The following is an 18,096-nucleotide window of genomic DNA, read 5'->3' on the forward strand; positions in this document are numbered from 1 at the left end:
GCCCAGGGCCGCGCCAACCCCTGTGTTCCGTGCCCCCTCTTCAATATGTTATCCGCAGAGGCGATGGTGGGCTCAGCCCTGGCCTGGGGTGGGTCCAGCCTGGAGCTGGGGAAGCTTCCAGAAGTTTCTCAACAGGGGCTAGATCGGTGGTACTCCTTCCCCCACCCTCCGGCTACTAAACCTTGGAGCCGGGGGTGGGGTTGAACTCTTAGCAGTCACTGACAGGAGCCACCACTGCAGCCCCTCCCTTGCTGCCAGCAGAGCTGGAACCAGGGGAAACCTTTAGCAGTTACTTACAGGAGCCATTACTGTGGCCCCTCCCTGCTACCAAGCAAACCCACCACACCAAACCACAAGCTCTGGTGGTTGCCAGCAAATTTCTGGCAGGTGGAGAGTCCTTTGTGATAGGTTTCTCAGGAGAGAGATGATCGTCATATCACTTTCTTCTTCCTTGCCGTGTTTCTTCTAGTCCGGAGGAAGCTCAAGCTTCTCATTCATCCTTTAGATTATTTTTGGACCATTCTGTTGCTGAGGTACCATCATCACTATTTTTTAGGGAAGACCTTGCCCATTGTGCTTTATTGACAGCCAGAGAGCTTTTCAGTATTCCTTCAAATGTATCATTAGATTCCTTCAATTCCCTAGAAAAGAGGCTGATGATGATGACAACATTCAGTACATTCTGTATCCTAAAGACACACTCTCAATGACCATGACGATTTCTGTGGGTGAAACAGTTCTGTATGTGATCTGAATTTTGTGGTTTTCTTACACCCTGCATGTTCAATTGGAGGAACAAAGTTATCATTGAAGGCACTACTTTTGTGATTGCCATTTGTTTTCCTTCTCATTTGTGGTGATGATTGTGGAAGGAAAAAACCTGAGTAAGCTGCTCTTTGAGATGATGATGCTTTTGGAGAAGGAGCTGCCTGCTCAGAGCCACCAAGCTTTGCCTAGAAATCTGCAAAGTTATGTTAGCTCTCTTAGATAGAGAGAGCTAACCTCTCCTCTCCCACACACGGATCCTCTGCCCTATGGATCCTGTGTCCCACGGATCCTCTGCCCCACAGATCCTTCGCCCCAAGGATCCTCTGCCCCACGGATCCTCTGCCCTACAGATCGTTTCTCTAAGAGCACAAATTCACTGGTCAGTTGTACATTTTCGTTAATGTTCTGCCTGTGTACTTAAGGGAGGGTTTATTCCCTTCTCTACTAGAGATTTGTTTGACAGCCAGAACCTATTTGAAGGCATTCTTGGACACTGGATGACTCCTAATAGCCTCTCTTATTTTGCATACTTGTTAATGTTTTGAATGCTGAATTGCAAAAGGACATACAGTATTTGACTGAAGACTGGCTGTCATTTTTTAAGTCCCGTGTCATCTTCTCATTGGCAACCAAGAGCAAGTGACGCTAATTCTTTTTTCTGCAGAGACTGCAGCCTCTTTCTCTGTTCCTTTCCTGGAGCCCTACTAATTGTGGAGCTGTTACTATTGCACAGGCCTTCTACAGATACCAGTTCTTCCTCTGAGCTCTTCTGTCTGTCAACATTCTTGAAAAAAAATAATGTGGGACTCGGTCTCCATCAGTCAAGGACACTGTTTCAGTGTGGAGGAGATCCAAATTCTCTGGTTGATCACCTGTATAATATTCCTTCCATAGAGGGTGTTTGTGTGATTTCATTCTCACTCCTGTCCCAAAGTAGTGTTTGCCAGGGAATTAACTGTTTTCATCCACAAACTGAATACTGGAGGCTGAGATTCTTATTTCATCCTCAGCATTGCTAAGGACTTTTTATGCTGGTAAACTCCTTTCAGAGTTTGGTTGTCTTAGTGCTGAAAGACGCAAGGTCTCACCCATTTCTGTACAGATGGAAAAACTGTTTTCAAGTTATATCATGTCTGTTTTGGAAACCACAGATTTGACATTTCCATTTGTCACTGGACTATCAGCTGTCAGAGCTCAAGTCGTACCAGTTGTTGGGAATGCTTAATGTTTATCAAGCAGCCATCTGGAGGCTCTCCATATCTTCTATACCTTCTCCATACCAAAAAACATGCTGTTGTAGAAGCACCACCAGGGATGTAGCATGTGGCAAAGCAGATCAAAATTGCTGTGTGAAGGATTCAGAGGCCCATCTCTGAGGAGGTATAAGTCTATGGCAGTTATTGGTTAGTCGTACACAGTATTGAATATACGTGAAGAATCTTTTGAAACAAACATAAAGGAGGTTACTTAACCTCCTTTGAGATATGCCATCCAAACATACATTTCCCCTGCCCCCCAGCCTTCAAGGTATTCACCTTTGTTGGGATCTGGCAACAGAATAAACAAAAACGAGCTTGTGGTTTGCCACCTTCTCTGGGCATCAGGAGTGATGAAAGAAGCTCAGGACTGATGAAGAACAAAAACTTGTTACTCAGCTTTGAGTGTTAGTATGTTGTGAATGTAAAACCTTGAGTGCACTTCTGGTTAGCTTTGGTTGCTCCTAAAATGACCTTTCTGTTACCTCAAGATGGAAAAAGAATCTAGATATAACCAGCATTGTTATCTGGTATGCTGCTTTAGCACTTGACGTGTGTGGACATCCCACTGGGTTTTTCTGTTTAGTGATGAATTTCTGCATTTTTGTTTCTCTGTTGCACTTTAAATGAGTGCTTGTCCATGTATCAGTCCTTTGGCTAGCTAGGGAGTCATTTTATATGGCCTAGAAAGCACACCAGCGAAGCTGTTACTCTTGCAATTTTTGTTACAAGTTTTAAACGCTGCTCTGTCTGAATCTCTGTATCTTTTCTTTGTAAGGATCTGAATATGTCTCACTTCTCTCCTACTCTGCTCATTTTTGCAGTGCATGCTGTTTACAGTAAGTGTTGCTGTGTCTTCCCCCCTGCCCCGCCAAAACTGTTCACTGCACAACTAACATAACTTCTGCAATTGCTGTGCCTCCTTGGGGAGAGGTGCTGTTGATCTAGGCTGGGATTTAAGAAGATTACCTGAAAGCTAAAAGGAGAGCCATCCCAGGTCATTCTTCTCTGGTAAACGAGGTCACCAGGTGGAAAAGGTTGAGAATCTTAGTCTTAAATGATTTTAATATGTCAGTGTTGGAGATAATGTGTTGGTGGATTATTAGTTGCTCTGTGCAGATAATGAAACTGAGGGGGACATGGTGATATGTTGGAGAGACTTCTGCCTTTTGAAGTCAGATGGGATAATTGTCTCCTTTAATCTCATTTGTACAACAGGCTAGAGAATTTCTTCTGGGACTTTATGCACCAAGCCTGCTAATTTCAGAATACTCTATAGGAGATTTTCTGAGGATTTGTAAACCATTGGATTTTTTTAAGGGTAATCATGGTGATTACAGGTTGAGATGTGATGTTTTGACTCAGTAACATCTGGCAGGGGGCTCAGGCTCTGTTTTGCTCACTCGCTCCTCTAGCTTCAACATTTTCCATGTTACTCCCTGCCCCAGTCCCCTCTTCACGATGCATCCTTATGCCACTAATCATCTTCCTGCCACTGTGCTCCTGTAAGGTATTTTCGTCCAGAAAATTCATCCCCAGTTTGAAAATTGGTGTCCTAGATTGCCTTGGAGCAATGTGTTTGGATAGCTGTGTCTTGGCTTTCTTGTAGTCTCAGTGTGTTTACTTACAAAGTCTTGGGTGGCTGTAAGTACTGTTTACCCTGTTTTCCAGGTAAAGGACTGAATTTCAGAGTCTAAGGAGGATTTGTGGTTGTTCAGATCACAAATGCAAGATGGGGAGAATTCTTCAGACAGACAGCAGTTCTTAAAACTGTGTTACTAAATCAGTGAAGAAAACCAGGTTGTATAAAAACAGACAGACTTCATGACAAACGTAAGGTGTTTTACAGGTCTCTCTCTTTCACCTAACTGGGCACTTAGCTGCAGTTACAGATAGGAAGGCATGTGTTTGTATTTCTTCAGAGTTAACTGTCTCTGGTCCTAACTAACAGTTTATTAAGATCTTTTGTTCTGTTTCTTCTCTCAGCAGGCTAAATAGCCTGTTGTTTTATGTGAAGCAAGCTATGGGTAGCTAAACATTACCCGCAACCTAGAGTATATACATACGTGCTTAGCAAAATCCTCAGTGATCGGAGATAAATAAACGTGTGGTCTGATGGAAGACTGTTTTAGAAACTGAGCGTATAAATCATGCTTTTTCTCAGAGTTGTAAATCACTTATTGGAGAGGAGTTTCATAAAAAATATAAAATTGGTGCTTTATTTGTGGAAGGCATAGCAGAGCGCTGCGGGGAAATTTCATTTTGGATAGCCGGAACTGTTAAAACGGGTCACGCACAATGTAAATCTCGTATAACAGGTTAGTTAATAACTGGTCTTTCTCAAGTGCTGCCCTTGAATTTCTCTGGTACTGTGCTTTTACTGTAAGATTTGTCAGCCTTGCTAGTACTCTGCTCCCACTTCGCATGCTAATGCACAAGCACTGGTGCAGCTGTGTGGTTAAAACTGCTTTGGAGCTGCTCTGGCTTAAGAACAGCCTCACTTAAAGCAGTACTTACATTTCAGTCTGTTATGTTCTCTGAACATGTGGCTCATGAGTGAAAGGAGGGTGGGACAGGAATGAGCTGTCAACAGAAAGATGCAGAGGGGCACAAAGACTGTTCTGTTCCTTTGGCAATAGGTCCAGTTTAATTGTAGATCCACCAGAGCCAGGTTCTCTGTAGAACTTTGTTGTTAACTGAAGGTTAGCTTGCTGGTGGCTGTACAAAAGGCAGCAGGACTTGATGCTTCACTGGCAGCTAAGCCACTTAACTCTTGATTTAAGTGCAAATAATACTGCAACATGAAACAAGGTGGTAACTGTTAAGAAAATCAGTGTAGCATAATCCCAAGGCCACCTCTTCCTTTCTTTACCATTTAACATCTGTTTCCAAATTGTTAGTAGGAATTTCTCCTTTAAAGCCAAATGAGTTCTTCGATCCCATTGCCAGCACAGGCACACAAACCACTGTGCTAGTGGCAGTGATAGGTCTGCACACTTGTCAGAGACAGCAACAGGAATATTTGAACCCAGTGCAGCTCTGAGCTCTTTGTGATACAGAACCGTTGCCTTAGTTCCAATGACTGCAGCCTTAGTTTCTGAGCATTGAACATTTTAACTGTGAAACACAAGGGCCTCTCCCTAGATCAGAGTGTTAAGAGAATAGTTTAGATTTAGCGTTTCCTTTTCTAACTCTGTTTTGCATGTGTATCTCTTTGGGTTTAGTCAGGGTTTTATATAAATACAATTACAGCTTCTGGTGTTGTAGTAAAGAAATGTAATGGAAAAAAAAATGAGTTCACAGCACACTTATGTTAAATAAATTACTGAAAGGAGAGGCTAGTTTTGGTCATTTCTTTAGCTTTGCAGCCTGTCTTATGCTAGGTTGTATATCAGAAACCCTTCAAGAGAGGAGCATTCCTAATCTTTGTTAATAATGTAGCAGCACTTGGTGTTCTGACTCCATCAGCTCCTAAAATAATAAATAGCCCACAATTTTTGAAGTTTGTTTGTCTTTGCTAAGGTGAAAAGTGAGGTCTGGCTTTTTGAACACGTGAACGTACCTGTTAAAATGCACCACAGCCTCTGACTACTTTAAGATGATTGTGTGACTTTGGATAAACCTGGTGGGAGGGCTACTGAAATCAAGTTGTAAGTTATATTTTTCATCCTTAGACTGATGCTTCTGGCATTGCATAAAGTCATTTCAGTAGTCAACCAAAAGATATCCATTGCCTCCCATTGCTTGTATCGTTGCCAGATCCCTTCTGGGAGCGTGTGGTGCTGCTGGCATCATCATACTGCTGTATGCAGGAAGGGCAGAGAGAGGGCAGGCCAAATTCCCCAAATTCTAGCACTCCTGATGGTCACCTTGGCCGCACCAAGTGGTTTGAAAATACCCTGCTCAGGCCCTCCCCTCAAAGACTTTCCTTTCCCTGTGTGTTCTCTGGGCAGCAGTAACAAGGCTGATGATAGGCAGAGTGCTGAGAGTTGCTAAGATGATGATGATTTTTTAGGGCACTTGCATGTGATATTAAGGCACATGCTCTGCTCAGCTGTTAGTGTAGATCTGTTATGCCTTTGTGTTTTACAGTAGTTAGAGGAGTTACAGGTATTGGGTGATGACTGAGATAACAGTGAAGTTTTCTGTGCTTGCCCCTGGGATCTTATTTTTGCCCTAGATAAGAATACATTCAGGTGAGGACATCAGAAGTAACCCCAAATTAAGGCTACCTTCCTTCTCTAGGCTAGTCTGTCTCAGGAGGGGAATTGCAGCAGCTTTATCTATCACATGACCTACTGCAAGCAAGAGAGAACCCCAGGCAATTTTCTTGCCATTTTAGATCATGGAAATGAGAGGAGCTCCCTTATAAGCTAGAATAAGGTAAATAGATATGCTTGTTATCCCAGTCTGAACTATATTGTTAAACTGTTTTTCTGTTACAGTTCACGATCTGCAGAGCTTTGGACTTGATAACGTAAGTGTTCCCAAGATAGTGTTCTAGTTCTCTTGGTCTGTTTTCCTTCTGAATTTCCCTCCCTTTGCTGCATTGAGATCCTAGTGTCCTAATGCCAGCCAGATTTGGTTTTTTTAGTCTGAGCGGAACTTGGGACCTGCTTTCACACAGGGCTCTGAAGTATCTTCTGGGACATCTGCATGTTGGTTGGCAAGTGTGTTCCCCTCTTCCTGAGACTGCCTTGCTCCTTAATCTGTGCTTCCCAGTTTTCTAAGGTTGACATTTTCACAACTGCTTCTGGATCTGTTGGGAGTTTACATTGTGCTGGAAGGAAATCAGATGATACCCATACCTATGCCACTGAGGCAGCTGACACCATGGTGCTTCTTTGGCAGGGACAGGAGTGGGTGGGAGAGCCCGCTTTGTAGAGGGGAAGGAAGGGCACTGGGATCTGGTGATTTCCAGCAGGAAAAGGAGAAATTCCATATCTTGGAATCTCCCATGAATAAAAAAGAAGACCAAGTCCTTTGGAGTTTACTGTTAGGACATGCAGAGTAAGGGAGGACCTGTCTCTGTTCCAGAGCCACACTCAGAAAAATATACAAATAATTAGCTTTAGGCCTCTTACCTTACCCCTTGGATGCTGTGCAGTTGTTTGAGTTATTAGCATTTCCATTTCAGATAAATATGACGCACTATATCAAACATCTCTCATTTGGAAGGGATTATCCAGGCATTGTGAATCCTCTGGATGGGACGGACGTCACTGCACAGCAAGGTAAAAGCCAGCTGAGAGAAATCTCTTTTTAAGTGTCTGTATTAGTGCTAGGAAAGAACAGGAGCAAAGTTCCCAGTCTTTAACAAGAACCCTGACAACACTGTGTAAAATGTGGACTCCTTCACCTTCTCTTCTTTCTGGAACAGCTGCCTCCATTCATCTGGAACAAACCTGCCAAAGTGTTTTGATTCTGTGACCTTTCTGGAAGTGTCTCTCTTTCAGATGTTCATGGATGCACAACAGCACGTTCAGCTCATCTTTATTAAACGCCTGCATCAGGTGTTGGTCAGGGAGAGCCCTGTCTAGCTACTGTGTGCAGTAGGAAATAACCAGAAGATGCAGGATAGAGAAAAAAGGCCTAACTGCTGGAGAGCCCTGCTGTCTGCCTGACCTTGATCTACCCAACAGTAACAGCTGAACAGCTGCAGTGAAGTTGAAATATTGCTTATCTTTTCTAGATAGCTCCTGTTTGCTGTCTTCAGAAGGAAGGGCACTTCTCATGCTACTGCTGCTCAAACTATAATCTTGGTTCATTCACACACGCCTGCTTGTGTGCATTTTTGATGAAATAGATTTTCAAAGTGAGTCCTGCCTTCCATTATGTGTAATAGAACTGAAGGAAGAGCCTGGTCTGAGGCAACAGAAGGAGTTCTCCTCCTATTTTTTTTTTCTTCACTGATCCAGATATTCCTTTTCCTCTCCTGATATGATAAAAATCATGCTTCTACAGGGATAAACTGTAGTATTAATTTAAGTTGATGGAGGATATTAATTTAGAGTTGAATATGTTTTGTTAGGGCTATGCTGTTAAATATAAGGTTTTCATGTGCTAGAATAAGAATTTTCAAGAAGTTGTACTGGTAAAACTATAGCAAGAGAACTGGTTTGTAGAAAATTTTCCATTTAACCAAAGCCAAAATGCTGGTAGTTGTGGTTTTGGTTGGAACAGGAACAAGATTCACTTTGGCAAAAGGAAAACTCATGTCAGACATTAACTTTACCGTCCTTGAAAACCTTCAGTAGCTGTTGTGCAGAAAGGTGTTCCCTGACAAGTTGCACAAAACCAGTTTGTGTCTACCTAACCTGTCAGTTAAGCTGTCCAGCTCTTCACCAGTTATTAATTGTGTCTCTCTGTCTTTGCTTATAGCTTCCATGATGTTTCAGTATTTTGTCAAAGTGGTCCCCACGGTGTATATGAAAGTAGATGGTGAAGTAAGTACCTTTTCCCTATTGCTTTGGCGAGTGAAAGCCTTCAGATTAATTTATCCTCATATTCTCATGCTGAAGAGGTCATATCTGACCTCTGGTGGAAGCAACACCATCTATTCGACTTTCTTCATATCTACACCCCAGCAAGAATAACAACTTCTGTGGTGTAATGTTATCTGTAATGTTGCAGCAGTGATGACGCAGATTTCAGCCTCTTCCATCCCACCTAGACCAAAGCGACCAAGCTATTTTCATCATGTTCCTTCATGAATCCTCACAGTGCATGCTTACGAGAAGTCAAAGCAGCAAGGAGATCCTAAAAATGTTCTTTGGAGAATAACCCAAGATCAGCTTCTCTCCAGTTTAAAAACTGCTTTAGCCTGCAAAAGATTGTGGCTAGATTTTCAGCCCTGCTTTCAGAATACATCCTTCGCTTGCAACAGGTGGGATAAACAAATTGCCGAGGAGATAGCAGGGTGAGACAAAGATCCTGAGAACAGAGACAAACTTATGCTCTCTTCTGAAGCCAGTCTGAGAGAGCAGAAAGACCTGTGATTTCTTTCATTCACTTGGAAGTGTTTGTTTTGGTTGCCGTCATTGTACAGGGGATCTGAAAAGCTAAGGAGAACCTCTTTTTAAAAAAAAAAAAAAAACAAAAAACCTGTCAGTTATCCTTATTTGGGCAGAAGAATGATGTAAACTGTTATGTTTCTTTTGCAAAGAAAACACCAGTAGAGGCAGCAGCTCTCCTGTTGTGCAGACTTTACCACCAGTGCTACCCAGAGAATTTACCTAACCCTGTGAGGAAGAGACAGGTGCCACATGCCCCAGCACCTCTGTGAACATTCACGTACACGGTGTCTTAGCTCCCTAGCTGTCTCACAGATTTTTGGATCTGTATCTTCAATGCTACTAGGTGGTCCTTGCCCAGCTTCGCTTTAGCACCAAACCAGTTTCCTCTGAGGTGACATGCAAGGGTGGTTCTGGGACTCGTTCAGTGCAAAGACTGATCTACATGTGGATGAAACTACACCAGAAGTTGACTCCCTTGTCCTACACAATTGTATAACGCTGTGCAAACCCCACAACACTGGGAACTATTACTACCTCAGGCTCCTTACCCAAATTCGTGCCACTCTTGGGCATGTGCCACACATCCTTGCAATCAGAACAACATACTACTGCACATCCACACAATCTTCATGTTGCTTTAGGCACTCTGAAATGTAAATCACCAGCAGATTATTAATTATATCAGAGGCTGTGTAGGAACCAGAAATCTGAGGAGCCACATGGCTACAGTAGGTACAATGCAGATGTTCAAGCAAAGCTATCCTAGAGCAGTGTGGGCAGAGCAACTTAATGGAATCCATTGGAAAAGTAGACATAGTATTTGTTCATCTATCCTGAAGATTTAAACTCTTTGCAAGACTCAGTTCTCATGTGATAAATCCATATGTGGACCACTCTTTCTTCAATCCCCTGCCTAGAAAGGACCCATCTGTTCTTTCCTAGAAGTTGGGTGGAAGTTACTTGCTAAGAGTCATTACTGGGAAAACCTTCAAGACTGTGTTTGAAGCTCATTCTACTTGGATTCAGGATGCCTCTGCAGTTTCTGTGGATGATTGAAATTCCTGAAGTGTGGCTTATGTTTCTCTTGATGAAATGTCACATTCTACTGTACAGCTGTTGTTCAGTTTTTAAAGGACTTCTCTTGTCAAAGGAATTGGAAGAGGAATCCATGCAGACTATGATGCCTATATTTACAGTAACTACGGATCCAAGTCTTCTGGCAGATGTATACCAGAGGCTGTGTTTTACATTCATACTTGGTACCCCCAAATATGAAATTTGGTAAAGGGTGTCTTTCTCAGCTTGGATTATAATTTGTGTTAGATATCTTATTAGGGATGATAGAACATAATTTAATTTTACAGAAACACAATTTATTTGCTCTAAGAATAGGACTGGTACAAACTGTGTAGAAGACTGGCGGGGCACAGAAGAATGCTGCAGGGTCATCTTCATTTATATAAGGATGGGCAATCCATGTCCTTCTGCAGCCCTGGAACTCTCCTGCCTTTATGTATTCTTTCATTTTTTCTCACTCTTGAATATATATGGTTTTCTCACATAGGTGCTGTCTCTTGAAGCATGCTTAGGTGGACTACATTTTGGTAGAGGGTGACGTGGACTTGGAGTTGAGGTCGAGAGGGACAGCTTATGCCATTACTTGCCAGCAGAGACCAAAACAATCCAGCCTGGGGACTGATGCATCACTCATTCTTTTGGCTAGCTGGGGCTTTAACTGATAGCCTGTAGTAAAAATAGACCTGATCTTGATGGTGCTCTTTATGACCTTCTGTAACCACTGTCAGGCCCCCCACACGGTGACTGGGCAGGGCTACATTGATGTGGTTCACTGAACTCGTGTTTTAGTAGCCTTTTAAGTTTGTTAGCCTATTTCTATTTGTCATTAACAAAATGACATTTGCTGTGTTTGTTTCCTGCTAGATAGTAAGGACTAACCAGTTCTCAGTTACACGACATGAGAAGATAGCCAATGGGCTACTAGGAGACCAGGGTCTGCCTGGTGTATTTGTGTTATACGAACTTTCGCCCATGATGGTGAAGCTGACAGAGAAACACAGGTAAGAGACATTTCAATCTATTGCTTTTACCCTCCATTGATTTTGTCATTTTGCATAGCTTAGAACACCCTCCTCGCTTTGACACAACAGTGCAAATGCCTGAAAACCATCCAAGCCCGTTCCCAGTCAGTGGAGAGGAAGAGGCACTCCCAGATGCCCTTCCTCTCTGTGTGAACATATGAAAGGGATTGGGTTTTTTCTGATATTACCTGAAGCATTTTAATCCAGTATCAGGATGGAGAAGGAAATTGGTGCAGTGAGCAGACGTCTGGCATAATGGTTCTTGGTTCAGACTAATTTCCTCAAAGACTTTTTTAATGGGAAAACTAGATTTATGTATCTTGCCAACACCCACAGCAGCATCCACACTGATCCAGCCTGGTTACTTACTCTGCATTTGCTATAGCTGCGTGTTGTAGTCAGTGTGGAAACTCTTCTTTCTGGGTCTTCTGTTAATCACAGGCATGTTAATTGCAGGGGGGTTGGAAGGGTTTGTGGTTGTCTGGTCTTTTTAGGGTCATAGTGAGGGACGGACAATGTCTATACCTTAAAATGTATTAACAGGTGCTTAGGGATTTTGGTTTTGTGTTATAGCAGCCTGTTGTGCATTCTATCTGAGTAGGAATGAATAAAATCTTAGGGATTAAAAGTCCACCCTTTAGGTTTATAAATTCAGTACTTGCCTCCTAGGGTTGCCATTGAGCTCATTAGAGTGCACTGCTGTAATGCACTGTGAAAGTATCACAAACTCCATTCTGTAGCCAATAGGGGTTATTTGTTAAATCTGTTCATTGCCAGCTATGAATATTTATATCATGCATACTTATGTGCTATGATTAAAATTATTATAATTATTAATTAGTTTTTATAGGTTAATTGTTACTTATCTGACTTATTGGTATCAGCTCATGCTGATTTTTCAAATGGCTTTCCTCATTCTAGGTCCTTTACACACTTTCTCACAGGAGTTTGTGCCATCGTTGGAGGCATATTTACAGGTATTATGCCTTTCAGTCTTTTTTCTTTCTAAAGTGTGAACATTCACCATCTTACTCTTTCTAAAGTCTGCATGGCTAGTAATAAATCCCTCTTTGATGAGGAGAAATTATTTCAGCCTTGAGGAGGGTATATAGCATGTTCTGCAGAGCCATAGGAGTGGAATCAGACTGTAATTAGCACTGCAGACTTTCAAGATGCTGTAGATGTTGTGGACCTGTTACATTTCATTTGATGAAATATTTAATTTCATTATGATGTATACCTATTATCATATTTCATTTTGAAGCTCTACAGGACATTTGTTTTCAAATAATGTGATCTTTCACATACCATATGAATAGATCTATACTGTTTCTTTGGCCAGCTTGGGTCTGTAAGCAGATACAACCAAAGCCAGTAAAATCTGTAAATGCCCAGGTCACCGTGGGCATTGTCATCTCAGAGGTCTCAAACTGTGTTCCCAGACATAGGAGCTCCAGTGAGTGCTCTGCAGGGATTTAAAGTAATGCCTACAGCTAGGGGGGGTCCTGTAAGGAGCGGCTGTTCCTGCAGAGCCATTGGAGTGTCTAGACTTCATTCTCAGTGCTGGCTTCTGGAATAGCGAATCAATATATCTGCTCAGCTCCATACAGAGAGCAGCCTTGGTCCAGCCTTGCACTTCAGCTAACAACCCAGGGTGCTCTGAAACACACTCAGGGATGTTCACGTGGCTGTGAAGGGCCAGTCAGAAGGTCTAGTCAGCAGATCTCATTGGACCTGAGAAGCCGGCTACTGTATCACCTCACACCTGTATAGCTTACCTATATCACATAATACCTTCACCTGCAAGGTTTCCTGTCACCTGAGGTGTCACAATGCTCAATTAACCTGATACTGTTAAACAGGATTTCTCTCTGTAATAAATTTGTTCATATTCTTTCTATGGTTGACTCAGGGAAGGGCTTTCAAAAATTATTTTAATGACAAACGCAAGTGTCCTCTAGCAGTGATTAGGTTTGTCAGCCAGGTCATAGTGTTTGCTGCCATATGCCAGGTTCAGACTCTGTGTTCTAGAGGACAGGTCAGCTGTGTAACAGTTTTTGTGTTACAGCATCAAACTGATTCCACAAGTAGAGAAAATTTCAGGGCAAAACAACCACAAGAGACAGTCCTCTGAAGCATTACTCAAAGACCAGATAGTAAGGCAAATAATTCTGTATTCTACAATAATAAACAGCAGGCTCAGTTCCTGTTTTAGCTGCTACTCTTTACATAGTATTGAAATGTCTGTCTTTGGGTAGGGCCAAGTAATCACTTACTTATTGCTTAGATTGAGGTGTTGAATAAAAGCAAAAAAGCACTTGAAGCTTCATAAAGGCTTTGAAAATACCTTTGCTTAGTGGCACCCTGTGTTCTCTCCCTGGCAGGAGCTCAGGGTTCCTGTCCTGTGAAAGCCACATGGATGGATGCAGGGTTGTCTGGGTTTTGTGATGCAGTAGATCTATTCTGAACTTCTCTGTGGTCCCAAACAAGCACTGAATGAACAGGTTCCTTCAGTGCTGGAGAGATTTGGGGAAAATACTGCAGAAAGAACTAAAGGCATGGATTTGTTTTGCTTTGTGTCCTTTGCAGTGTCCCATAAAGGGCATCCATCAAGGCAACATGGGGTAGAGCAGCTTACTTTTAAGGTTACTGTGAAATGAGCAAGAAATGGGAAACAGGCCCTTGGCAAACTGGGTCAGGGCAATGACATGGCCTAAAGCTCACTGTATCAGCTTCCTTTCCAAACTCTTCTCACTCAACAGTAAACAAACATGACTCAGCCTGTCTCATTTTTACTTCTGTAAGACATATCTTTTTCTGGAGAAGCATGATCACCTCTGTCCTGCAAGCTGGACCTTGTCTGTCCTAAGCAGATGAAGACCTTATTCTGAGCAGGAGAAGCTGTTTTCTCTCTGGGGGAGCTGGAATTCCTTTCCACTGACAGAAGGGTTTGTGTTCTCTTTCAAAAATTGTTCTCTCTTTGAGGCATGTCTGGCTTGATCCATCTGTTTTTTCCTTTTAGTTGCAGGATTCATTGACTCCTTGATCTATCACTCAGCACGTGCCATCCAGAAGAAAATTGAACTTGGGAAGACAACATAAATAAGCAACGACCTCACCCCACAAAAAAAAAAAAAAAGAAAAAAACAACCCTCTAAGGCAAGCTCAACAGTTTTTCTGAAACACAAGTGATCTTCTGAGTGCACAAGAGAAGAGGTTTGGAATTACCAGATGGTCCCGACTGTTCTTATGTTACTGTCCCATCATTCTTTGGCATTAATTTGTGGATGGAACTGCTTACACCTTGCTGCTATAAAGATTAGCCATCTTGTCTGGCTGTGCAGACCCTACTGTAAAACCCTTTTGTGTCAGTCCCTATTCATCCAGTTCTGCCCTCCCCTCCTTGTAATAGATGCTGGAGATATGGCATTCTTTTTGCCTTCAGGGATAACACTATTGTCATGAGACCTAGAGTGGATTGAAGTTGCCATCAAATAAGATTTCTAGCAACACCATCTAGCTTTTTTAATATTTCTTAAAAATGTTTCTCAGTGTGCTGATGCTGTATGCCAGACCTCTGTGAAAAATGTGCTGAATCCCATGTGCTTTCCTTCCAACTGTCTGGGGCAACATGGTGAGACCGAGTACTTGGGATGTCCTTACTGTACGGTGGGGCATTGCAGTTGCTCCAGATTGCTCTTCTTATGAAAGATGCAAGTTGATGTTTCAGCAAAAAAAATGTTTGGAGTTTTACAGACTTTTAAATTGGATTGTGTTTTTCACTTCTTCTCTGTTTATATTTTAAGATAAAGTCCATCCTCTGGGTGTTTTGGTAAAGCATTTGGAAGACTAATTGAATTATTTGAACTAGATGTGGTGCTTAGGGACATGGTTTACTGGGTTAGGTGGTGTGGGGTTGAAGGTTGGACTTGGTGATCCTTGAGGTCTTTTCTAACCTTTATGATTCTATGATTCTAATCCTGGTACTGAATTGGAAATTATAATTAAAAAACACAACTGCATTGTAGTAAAGTATGTAGATATCATGATGATGATGATGGGGTTTTTTTCTTTTTAATGAACTACACAATGAGTAGAGTGCTTGGTATGTGAAATTATATTGCCAGAAATTTGAAAATAACTAGGAAAAATAAAATATTGTGGATTTCTGCCTCATTTTGAGGCAAAAAAAAGGCTCACTTAAATCTCAGTCCTGGATTTGTGTTGGTATTGACTCTGAACGTGGTCCAAGCAATTGGTCCAGCAGTGCACAGCAAGTGTGACAGGCACAGGATCAGGTAAGGCAGAGAGAAAGCTATTTTGTAATTCATTTGAAAGTAGTTATTGTTTGTGGGGGTTTTTTTAATGAGTTAAACTTATCTACAAACCAGGGGTTATAAAAAACCGTGTTTTTTCAATCAGGGAGAGAAGCGATTTGAGGTGTGGGTAAGGAGACTGATTAATCTCCAAGCTAGAATACCAGAAAACGTTGATTTGAAACAAAGTTATTGTTATCGGGTCAGGATCATACCATACTACTACAATGTGAGGAAGGAAACAGAGTATCTGTATGTTTTATCAGAAACAAAAAGTGACCTGAGCATCTTTAATCGCTCAACAGAGCCACATAGTTTTGTAACTAAATTTGAAAGAATAAGCAGAAGGGGAAGATGAATAGAAATAATGCAGCAAGAGTTTAAGACACAATTACCAGCTAATCGCTTGGCTTTGGTAAGAAAGCCAATTACTTGTAAACCTCAGAAAAGCATGGGAGAGCATTACGCAGAGCACTGGTTAGCACCTAGAGAAAACAGAAGCAAAGTGGACGGGCAGGTAAGTGCGACACTTGTACTCGGTGTGGGAAACTAGATATAATGGAGAAGAGAAAGGGAAGACACATACAGAAATGGAGATCCTACCTGGAGAGGGAGAAAAACAATTAAGCTAGTAGTTATGTAATACAGGCTTCCGCTCTAAAATGCGAGCTTATGAGTAGGAGAGGTCGGGTGTCTAACAGCCATGGAAAAGCTTGAGTCTGATTCAAGGATGTTCGTGTTATGATTGAAAGTGAGAAAACACATCCTGCTAATCCTGCTCTGAAGTGTGCTGGTTTTGTCTGGGACAGAGTTAATTCTTTTCACAGCAGCTCCTCTGGGGCTGTGGTTTGGATTTGTGCTGAAAACAGTGCTGATAACACGGGGATGTTTTAGTTACTGCTGAGCCGTGCTCACACAGCATCGAGGCCTTTGCTGCTCCTCACCCCACCAGCAAGCAGGCTGGGGGGGCACAAGGAGCTGGGAGGGGACACAGCCAGGACAGCAGACCCCCCCGACCAAAGGGATATTCCACACTGTATGGCATCATGCTCGGCATGTAAATCTGGAGGAAGAAAAAGGAAGGAGGGGGGGGACATTCAGAGTGATGGCGTTTGCCTTCCCAAGTCACTGTTCTGTGTGATGGAGCCCTGCTGTCCTGGGGATGGCTGAACACCTGCCTGTGATGGGAAGGAGTGAATTAATTCCTTGTTTTGCTTTGCATATGTGTGCAGCTTCTGCTTTACCTATTAAACTGTCTTTACCTCAACCCACGAGTTTTCTCACTTTTCCGATTCTCTCCCCCATCCCACTGCGAGGAAGGGGATGACCAAGTGGCTGTGCGGTGCTCAACTGCTGGCTGAGGTTAAACCATGACAGGCGGAGAAAACCTCCTTCTGGGAGCTCAGTCTCCAGTCTCTGCAGTCTTGTTCTGCAGGGTGGGGCTGAGAAAGATTGTGCTGTCTTTTCAAAGCAAAGGGCTCAAAAAGTAAAGCAAATGTTAATTGTAGATTCACATGTGTTTTCAAAGTTTATTCAGCATAATATAATTTCAACTGTACTTGATAACTGTCATCTTCTGACTCAGTGTGCTTGACTTTTTCCTTTCTTACTCTTCGATACAATTTTAAAAATATTTCTTTATAAAAAGACAGGAAGAGAAGACTTTCCTCTCCCCCTGCCCAAAGAACAACTCTGAACCTCCCCCAAAAGCCATCAGTATGGCTGATGTCAGCTCCGTCATGTGGACAGCCACATTGGAGTGGCTGCTGTCACCCAAAGGCTTTGAGGCCACTGGAGGGACACAAACAGCAGCTCATGGACTCCACACTCACCTCCAGCCCCCCCCATCTCCCCTTCCTCTCTCCCACCAAGCATGGGTAGAGCCATACCCACACTGCATCCAGCCAAATGCAACATCCCTGGTGCCATGGGAGTGTGTCACCTCCTGGCACCCACAGTGCCAAGCTGGTGGGACTGGCACAATGAGCACTGAGACAGACCCCAGGGATCGCAGTCTCTGCGAGCTCGGGCACACGGCAGCACTGCAGGGGAGAAGCAAGCTAAAGAGCAGGGGCCATTGCTGGCAGTGCAGGGGGCTGCCAGCTCCTGTGATAATGGCCTGGCTTCAGTTTCTTGAAAGTGCATTATTTGTAGAATAAAATCTTGCCTTCAGCTGCCAGTCTCTTGATAAGGCTGAATTCTGTGTCAGCATCATGGACCCTCGTCCTGCGAAAGGCTCCAGACCAGCGGTTTTTCTCCCAGTAGTGGTGCCAGTTCCCTTCGCTGTCTGCACCGAAGCCAAACACAGAGACCTGCGCACACACCAGCAAGAGGCATCGCTTGCGTGGATGCCCAGTTGGCAAGAGAAGCAGTGCAGTAGTGGCATGGTGGCAGTGCCCAGTCCTGCTGGCCACGCTCACCTGCTGGCAAGTGTGCAAGGCAAAGAGTAGTGCCGTGAAGCCAGTGGAGGGGTACCGCCCATGGTGCTGCATCCAGTTGTCATGGATGTACTTGAGGAAAGCTGGGCTCAGGATCAGCACCTGAGTGGGGAGCGGAGGAGCCATCAGCTGCTCACTGTGCTGCAAACGAGACACCCACCCCCTGCCGCCAGCGCAGCCATCAGCCCTCCTGCTCGCCAGCT

The 18,096-nt window shown here is 43.2% G+C and overlaps 2 protein-coding genes across 2 annotated transcripts in view; one reads left to right on the top strand and one right to left on the bottom strand.

Moving 5' to 3' along the window:
* ERGIC3 (ERGIC and golgi 3) overlaps positions 1-14,241 on the top strand; it is a gene marked incomplete at its 5' end in the record, with an annotated part of 27,386 nt that extends 13,145 nt beyond the window's left edge. Inside the window, 6 exons of the mRNA XM_010081896.1 lie at positions 6,470-6,501; positions 7,162-7,258; positions 8,406-8,470; positions 10,982-11,118; positions 12,061-12,116; positions 14,162-14,241. Of these exons, the coding sequence (XP_010080198.1) occupies positions 6,470-6,501; positions 7,162-7,258; positions 8,406-8,470; positions 10,982-11,118; positions 12,061-12,116; positions 14,162-14,241 (467 nt within the window). The remainder of the gene's footprint in view (positions 1-6,469; positions 6,502-7,161; positions 7,259-8,405; positions 8,471-10,981; positions 11,119-12,060; positions 12,117-14,161) is intronic.
* Positions 14,242-17,599: 3,358 nt separating this feature from the next.
* LOC104467924 (CMP-N-acetylneuraminate-beta-galactosamide-alpha-2,3-sialyltransferase 2-like) overlaps positions 17,600-18,096 on the bottom strand; it is a gene marked incomplete at its 5' end in the record, with an annotated part of 1,098 nt that continues 601 nt past the window's right edge. Inside the window, 2 exons of the mRNA XM_010081895.1 lie at positions 17,600-17,767; positions 17,876-17,995. Of these exons, the coding sequence (XP_010080197.1) occupies positions 17,600-17,767; positions 17,876-17,995 (288 nt within the window). The remainder of the gene's footprint in view (positions 17,768-17,875; positions 17,996-18,096) is intronic.

The sequence above is a fragment of the Pterocles gutturalis genome, unplaced genomic scaffold, assembly GCF_000699245.1.
Source record: "Pterocles gutturalis isolate BGI_N339 unplaced genomic scaffold, ASM69924v1 scaffold5194, whole genome shotgun sequence".
NCBI lineage: Eukaryota > Metazoa > Chordata > Aves > Pterocliformes > Pteroclidae > Pterocles > Pterocles gutturalis.